At 37.1% G+C, this 8,336-nt stretch overlaps 1 protein-coding gene across 1 annotated transcript in view; it reads right to left on the bottom strand.

Moving 5' to 3' along the window:
- The window catches only part of cc2d2a (coiled-coil and C2 domain containing 2A), a 39,232-nt gene extending 31,930 nt beyond the window's left edge, over nucleotides 1-7,302 (bottom strand). The window contains exons 1-10 of the mRNA XM_016230165.1: nucleotides 7,081-7,302; nucleotides 6,918-7,007; nucleotides 6,756-6,831; nucleotides 6,424-6,480; nucleotides 5,523-5,603; nucleotides 4,607-4,730; nucleotides 4,397-4,488; nucleotides 4,187-4,288; nucleotides 1,244-1,336; nucleotides 775-1,008 (exon numbers count right to left, since the gene is read on the bottom strand). Coding sequence (XP_016085651.1) covers nucleotides 775-1,008; nucleotides 1,244-1,336; nucleotides 4,187-4,288; nucleotides 4,397-4,488; nucleotides 4,607-4,730; nucleotides 5,523-5,603; nucleotides 6,424-6,480; nucleotides 6,756-6,831; nucleotides 6,918-6,943 — 885 coding nt within the window. The 5' untranslated portion in view covers nucleotides 6,944-7,007; nucleotides 7,081-7,302. The remainder of the gene's footprint in view (nucleotides 1-774; nucleotides 1,009-1,243; nucleotides 1,337-4,186; nucleotides 4,289-4,396; nucleotides 4,489-4,606; nucleotides 4,731-5,522; nucleotides 5,604-6,423; nucleotides 6,481-6,755; nucleotides 6,832-6,917; nucleotides 7,008-7,080) is intronic.
- Nucleotides 7,303-8,336: the final 1,034 nt, after the last annotated feature.

Below are 8,336 nucleotides of genomic sequence, written 5' to 3'. Positions count from 1 at the left end.
GTGATCTCTCGTGCGTATACGTCACTCATTGTTTACACAGTGCACAGTCATTGTAGGTACGACGGCTAATCAAAATGGTACTTACTTGCGCTTATCCGGATTGTTCAAACCGACTTAAAACTAAAAGATTACGTTCTCTCGCGTGAACTCATTTGGGAGTGGTGACTTTCCACATATTCCCAACTTCTGAGCCTGCTTGCCTGAAGTTATGGTTGATTGCTCTTCGGCTGGATATCAACACACCCATTAACGTAAACTACGCCAGAGCGCGTACACACCTCACGCACCGGATGCCGTGCGCGCACACAAAGACAGTTGGACATAGTGGTGTATTAGTGGTGATATAAATACTGTTCGGTTTCTCGCACAAACCGATCGTTTCGTGTCTTAGGACATCAATGTGTCGTCACGAGCCGCAGGGTTTAATTTGGATTTGTCTGTGCATGTTTTTTTTACTCTCATAGATTTTGTTACCATTGCCATGCATTATACGACTGATAGACTGCAACGGTTGGACTTAAAAATCATCATATGTGTTCTACTGAAGAAACAAAGTCACCTACATCTTGGTTGCCCTGGGGGTAAGCAGATAAACATCACATTTTCATTCTTGGGTGAACTATCCCTTTAAGGTTTTATTTATTTATTTTCAGTGTTAGTTCATGTCAAATGCAGTTAACTAATATTAAAAACTGTAAAGTGCTACCAAAAAAATATATATATATATATATACTTTTTAACCTAAAAACCTGAGAAAATATAAACTCAAGTCACCCTGGTTTCAGACCCTTCTTCTCCTTCATGCTCCCCCTCCAATTCACCCTCGTCCTCCCCTTCTTCTTCCTCCTTCTCTTCACCGTCCTCCCCTAATTCCCCCTCTCCTTCCTCCTCTCCTTCTCTTCTCCTGGAATGTCTTTTCTTACAGCGCCGCTGCTGTTGAGGCTCTGGGTCAAAGTTGAAGGTGAAGAAGTTGTACGACTCTTCAGCGGTCGGCAAATCAGCCTCAGCCTACTCCGAAACCAAACATTCATCAGGATTTGAGCATTTCTAGATGATTTCTCTATTAATTCTGTCAGTTCTGTTCATTTATACTTCACCTAATGTTGAAAATATAATTTATACAGAACACAAAGATCCAGTGTAGATCGCAAATATTCTGAATGTACCATTTTATAATATATAACCATTTCATGACTTTTTGTTGGTGCTTCTCACCCTCGCAGGAGAAACAGCAGATTCTTACCCTTTTGTCTTTGGCTGCACGTCTAGATGCATCACGAAACTTCAGTCTGGCAGCAAAGGATGAGTCTTCATCGGCCTGTAGATCTGGACCCATCTGAAGAAGGAAACCACATGATCAGACTTCTTTCAGTTCTAAACCGAAGGTGGTGCGTTTTATCTTAATTATAAAATATGCATATAAAATTAGCTGTGTTTACTACTGTTCAAAAGTTTTTAAAAGTCAAGATCTTTTAATATTTTTGAAAAAAATCACCAAGTCACCAAGGCTGAATTTATTTGATCAAAAATACAATGAAAACAGTAAAATTGTGAAATATTATGATAATTCAAAAAAGCTGTCTTTTAACTATATACATAAATCAAATTTATTCCTGTGATGTAAAGCTGAATTTTCAATAATATTTTTGAAAAAAATCACCAAGTCACCAAGGCTGAATTTATTTGATCAAAAATACAATGAAAACAGTAAAATTGTGAAATATTATGATAATTCAAAAAAGCTGTCTTTTAACTATATACATAAATCAAATTTATTCCTGTGATGTAAAGCTGAATTTTCAACATTATTACTCCAGTCTTCAGTGTCACATGATCCTTCGGAAATCATTTGTAATATGCTGATTTGCTGCTCAAGAAACATTTCTTATTATTATCAGTGTTGAAAACAATTGTGCTGCTTCATATTTTTATTTGGAAACTGTGATAGTTTTTCAGGATACTTTGATAAATTCAGTTCAGCTCAAAAGAACAGCATTTGCTTAAAATAGAAATCTTTTGTAACATTACAGATGTCTTTACTGTCACTTTTGATCAATGTAATGTGTCCTTACTGAACAAAAGTATTAATTTCTTTAAAAAAAAATAACTTACTGACCCCAAACCTTTGAACTGTAGTGCATACTACAATATTTAGTTTATGGTCACAGGGCAACTACTGTACTACTGAGATCAGTATTCATCGGTGCTTACGTCTCTGTCGAATCTAGTGAGGGTGTCTCTGTCTCGTAGACTCTGTAGACCTAAAAGATTACGTTCTCTCGCGCGAACTCATTCGGGAGTGGTGACTTTCCACGTATTCACAACTTCTGAGCCTGTTCGCCTGAAGTTATGGTTGATTCCTCTTCGGCTGGATATCAACACACCCATTAACGTAAACTACGCCAGAGCGCGTACACACCTCACGCACCGGATGCCGTGCGCGTGCCCAAAGACAGTTGGACATAGTGGTGTATTAGAGATGATATAAATACTGTTCGGTTTCTCGCACAAACCGATCGTTTCGTGTCTTAGGACATCAATGTGTCGTCACGAGCCGCAGGGTTTAATTTGGATTTGTCTGTGCATGTTTTTTTTACTCTCATAGATTTTGTTACCATTGCCATGCATTATACGACTGATAGACTGCAACGGTTGGACTTAAAAATCATCATATGTGTTCTACTGAAGAAACAAAGTCACCTACATCTTGGTTGCCCTGGGGGTAAGCAGATAAACATCACATTTTCATTCTTGGGTGAACTATCCCTTTAAGGTTTTATTTATTTATTTTCAGTGTTAGTTCATGTCAAATGCAGTTAACTAATATTAAAAACTGTAAAGTGCTACCAAAAAAAAAAAAAAAAAGAAAATACTTTTTAACCTAAAAACCTGAGAAAATATAAACTCAAGTCACCCTGGTTTCAGACCCTTCTTCTCCTTCATGCTCCCCCTCCAATTCACCCTCGTCCTCCCCTTCTTCTTCCTCCTTCTCTTCACCGTCCTCCCCTAATTCCCCCTCTCCTTCCTCCTCTCCTTCTCTTCTCCTGGAATGTCTTTTCTTACAGCGCCGCTGCTGTTGAGGCTCTGGGTCAAAGTTGAAGGTGAAGAAGTTGTACGACTCTTCAGCGGTCGGCAAATCAGCCTCAGCCTACTCCGAAACCAAACATTCATCAGGATTTGAGCATTTCTAGATGATTTCTCTATTAATTCTGTCAGTTCTGTTCATTTATACTTCACCTAATGTTGAAAATATAATTTATACAGAACACAAAGATCCAGTGTAGATCGCAAATATTCTGAATGTACCATTTTATAATATATAACCATTTCATGACTTTTTGTTGGTGCTTCTCACCCTCGCAGGAGAAACAGCAGATTCTTACCCTTTTGTCTTTGGCTGCACGTCTAGATGCATCACGAAACTTCAGTCTGGCAGCAAAGGATGAGTCTTCATCGGCCTGTAGATCTGGACCCACCTGAAGAAGGAAACCACATGATCAGACTTCTTTCAGTTCTAAACCGAAGGTGGTGCGTTTTATCTTAATTATAAAATATGCATATAAAATTAGCTGTGTTTACTACTGTTCAAAAGTTTTTAAAAGTCAAGATCTTTTAATATTTTTGAAAAAAATCACCAAGTCACCAAGGCTGAATTTATTTGATCAAAAATACAATGAAAACAGTAAAATTGTGAAATATTATGATAATTCAAAAAAGCTGTCTTTTAACTATATACATAAATCAAATTTATTCCTGTGATGTAAAGCTGAATTTTCAACATTATTACTCCAGTCTTCAGTGTCACATGATCCTTCGGAAATCATTTGTAATATGCTGATTTGCTGCTCAAGAAACATTTCTTATTATTATCAGTGTTGAAAACAATTGTGCTGCTTCATATTTTTATTTGGAAACTGTGATAGTTTTTCAGGATACTTTGATAAATTCAGTTCAGCTCAAAAGAACAGCATTTGCTTAAAATAGAAATCTTTTGTAACATTACAGATGTCTTTACTGTCACTTTTGATCAATGTAATGTGTCCTTACTGAACAAAAGTATTAATTTCTTAAAAAAAAAATAACTTACTGACCCCAAACCTTTGAACTGTAGTGCATACTACAATATTTAGTTTATGGTCACAGGGCAACTACTGTACTACTGAGATCAGTATTCATCGGTGCTTACGTCTCTGTCGAATCTAGTGAGGGTGTCTCTGTCTCGTAGACTCTGTAGACGGCTGGCAGGCTCAATGATGCTGTCCTGCTCTAGAAGACTAGCGGCTTTAGACTGAAGGGACGACACAATGATGAATGAATTAGGAATCATTTAGTATTCTGAAATATATTATGAAATACATGTTCTGTTTTTCTCTCACTGGCCCCAGACGACCTTTACCTTTGCTGCTCTCAGCTTCTCAGTCATGCGTAGTCTCATGGTGGTCTCTGATTGGCTGGATCCTGGCCTTATCACAGGACGAGGAGGAAGATCTAGAGAGATTGTGAGGATGAGTGTGTTGTACTCAGCTAAATTTCTACAGTCACACAGTATACAGACTGTCATGTCAAGGCTTTGCGGTAACGTCTATAAACTGCAGAATGTCCTAACCTCTCGGTGAGCACTCTGGTGGGCTTTCTACATCGTCTCCTCTGTCCTGCTCCTCTCTCATCTCCTGCACTGCTGTCACCTCCTCCTCATCTGGAGGAGACTCTACCGCCATCTCCTTAAGCAGCTAGAACATGGAGACCATATGCAGACATTACAGACAAAACAAACCCAAGTGCAATGGAAGAAAACTGCCATGAGGTCTGAGGTGATTCATTAACAACCTCGAAGTGGACTGATATTTTGTAGCAATATTCACACTTTTGTACTTATCTACTTAATGGTTGTTTATTGGGTCTACCGCAAAATGATGCGAAAGTAACTTCCCTATTTAATGTTGTATTATTTGCATTATTATTACAGTATCTTTCATCGCCATTCTTTTATTTTTTTTATTTTTTTCAAATAAATAATAATAATAGCATTGGCAAAATAATAAAATAACAATTATTTAATGTTGTATTATTTGCATTATTATTACAGTATCTTTCATAGCCATTCTTTTATTTTTTTTATTTTTTTCAAATAAATAATAATAATAGCATTGGCAAAATAATAAAATAACAATAATTATCAATTATCAATTATCAATAACAATTAATATCATGTTTTTATTCTTACTCTAAAGCACAGATTAATTACTGAATAAAACTGATTACTGACAATATATTATTTGCATTATTGCTTAACTTTTTATAGCCATTAATTGTTAAACAACAACAACAATCATCATCATCATCATCATAATGTCATAAGTCACAAAATAATGATAATAAGTCCAAAAAATAAGTCCTAAAATAATGTTTTTATTGTTGTAGTCATCATTATTTTATCAAAAAGCAGAAACAAATGATTAAAAATCAGTTCTGCACAGTGGCAATCATATACTGTCTATCTATAAAGTTATCACAGTCCTGACCTTCTTCTTCTTTTTCATTCTCTTCGCCATCACTGAACGTCTGAGTGTCTCACCAGGGTCCTCTTCTCCACCTGGAAGCTCCTAATATAACATATTATGATATATATATATATATATATATATATATATATAGTGCTGTGAAAAGGTTTTTGCCCCCTTTACACTTGATTGCAGTTGTTGCTGCAAAGCGTGGTACAACCAGTTATTAGATTTAGGGGGCAATTACTTTTTCATGTAGGGCCAGGCAGGTTTGGACAGCTTTTTTCCCTTAATAAAATAAATAATCATTTAAAAACTGCATTTTGTATTTACTTGCATTATCTTTGTGTAATATTAAAATTTGTTTGATGATCTGAATCTTTTAAGTGTGACAAATATGCAAACATTTTTAAAAAACAGGAAGGGGGCAAAAACCTTTTCACACCACTGTGTATATATATATTTGTCTACTGTTTTTGTTTTTCTTTGAGTTTGCATGAGTTGCTGTTAATCATGCCAGTCCAGTTAGATAAAATAACATGCAGTATTTGTCTCGCTGGTCAGAAGCAGTTCTAAAGGAAATTCAGTGCTTGGATACAAGAAGAATGACACAGAATGTTCAAGAGAGTTCTGAAATCCAATAGAAAAGCATTGAAAGAATAGTTGAAATTTTGTTACTCAGCCTATTAAGATCAGCATAGACATTCTTCTTAATATCTCATTTTGTGAATAAATGAATGGATAGATAGATAGATAGATAGATAATGTCAGGATGACACAAGGATGAGTGATGACCCAATGTTTATATTTGGATGATCTATTCCTTTAACTAAGAATTAGGACAGAAGCACTATAGAAGGAAAGTCTAGCAGAAATACATTAGTGCACAACAGGAAAATGCAAGGGTGAGAACAGAACCAACCTCCACCGCAGTGTGTTCATTCTCCTTAGACAGATCCCAGTCTGACGGAACCAAAGCCTACAGCAGATCGGCACAGACCTTACATTCACGGCTTCATGCATGCGTTCAGTGAAGGAGCATACTCTAGCTTCATATCGCTACAGTGTGTCTTGTATAACAAACTGCTAATATAACAAACATGTCTAGCAACTTCAGATGTGACATACGCCAAACATTACAGTATGTGCGTACTGTCCAAAAGTGCAGCCCCTAAATAACAGGCGATAAACAACAAATAGAGCAATACTTTTTGAGTACACTCTCCTATAGTGCATCATGTATAGTGTGTACACCTGTTTGTCATCTCTGCCTCTTCCTAAAGCCTCCTGCAGTTCTCTCCTCTTCTGCCTTATCTTCTCTCGTACATCACTGCAGATAACAGGAGAGGAGATTCACAAGTCTTAAAGCAGTCACACTGCACGTGTTTACTCTTGAGAACAGAAAGACGAAGTTACCTGGGCGACGACATCTTGGTGGCCATGACTACAATTACTTATAGGAGAGATCTTCCCACATTCAGGCCTTCGGGGGAGCTTCTGGATGAACTGTAATGAATGAGTGAATGAGTGAAGTTACAGACCGTCTCGTCTACAGCAGACATGGGTTATAAACACACACCTGATGTTAACGTTACACGGGCTTCCAGGTAACTTAAATCTCTTAATAACAGCAGACCGTTAGTCTTTCGAGGCAGGACATAAACAAAACAAATGAACAAAACTGAAAACAAAGGCTTTCTAGATTTGAACAGTGCAAGCAACATTAATCCGCTGAAGGAGCAGCTTTTCAAGCTGTATTTTGGTAGAGTGTTACCGTCATGCGGCGCTTCGCTGCCTGGTAACGGATGTAAATAATCCACAACCGAACCCAGAGCAGTTTGCGTCCGGTCCGTCCCACTCTGCGTGCGTTTTCATTGGCCCACACACCCGTCAATCATCTAAATCTGGAGGCGTCACAGGCTTGAATCCGATCCTGCGTATATTGATGATAAATAAAATGTAAGACTCTTTCATGGTGTAAATCTTATAAGCTAACATAGTATGCTTTGGAGTATTGTTTGTAACCCTTATTGTCTTTGTTCTTACTTGTCTTTGTATTTGTTGTTCTTCTATTGCATAATAAAAATAAATATATATATATTGATGATAAATAATCTCTCCAAGAGGGACATTTTTTTGGAATGCGCAGATTTCTGATATTCATTGGAAAGAGGCATGGTTAAATGCATATCAATTGTACATGTTGAATAAAGTTAAAGAGGTACACTTTAAAATACTCCACAAAATCTACCCATGTAAAGCTTTCTTATCAAAATTCATGGATATTGAAAACAAAATTCTTGAGAAGTGGGACAAAACAGGGTGCAAAATTGTAGAAATAAAACCCTGTACTCAGACAAATGAAACTACATTTATGTATCTTATATGTACTAAGCTACTGAGCTATGCTTTGACACAACCTCCCAACTTTTCTCTTTTTTAACAAAATGTGCTTTTTTAGCTTGGACTGTGTAATATAATTTCAGCTTTATCTTTAACAGCATTCAAGATGTTTTTAACATTTCAAAACACATTCTGGTGTTAGCAGACACATTACACTTTCACATGTGACCGACAATTCCACAACAAATATAAAATATCATAATGAAACATTATCAAAATATTCAACTGACGGAGTTAACACATCTGACGGAGGTGCCACAACTGACGGAGGTGACACGACTGACGGAGTTGACACATCTGACGGAGGTGCCACAACTGACGGAGGTGACACGACTGACGGAGTTGACACATCTGACGGAGGTGCCACAACTGACGGAGGTGACACGACTGACGGAGTTGACACATCTGACGGAGGTGCCACAACTGACGGAG

This window comes from Sinocyclocheilus grahami, unplaced genomic scaffold (assembly GCF_001515645.1).
Source record: "Sinocyclocheilus grahami isolate Dianchi unplaced genomic scaffold, SAMN03320097.WGS_v1.1 scaffold364.1, whole genome shotgun sequence".
Lineage (NCBI taxonomy): Eukaryota > Metazoa > Chordata > Actinopteri > Cypriniformes > Cyprinidae > Sinocyclocheilus > Sinocyclocheilus grahami.
This window is presented reverse-complemented; position numbering and strand designations above follow the sequence as displayed.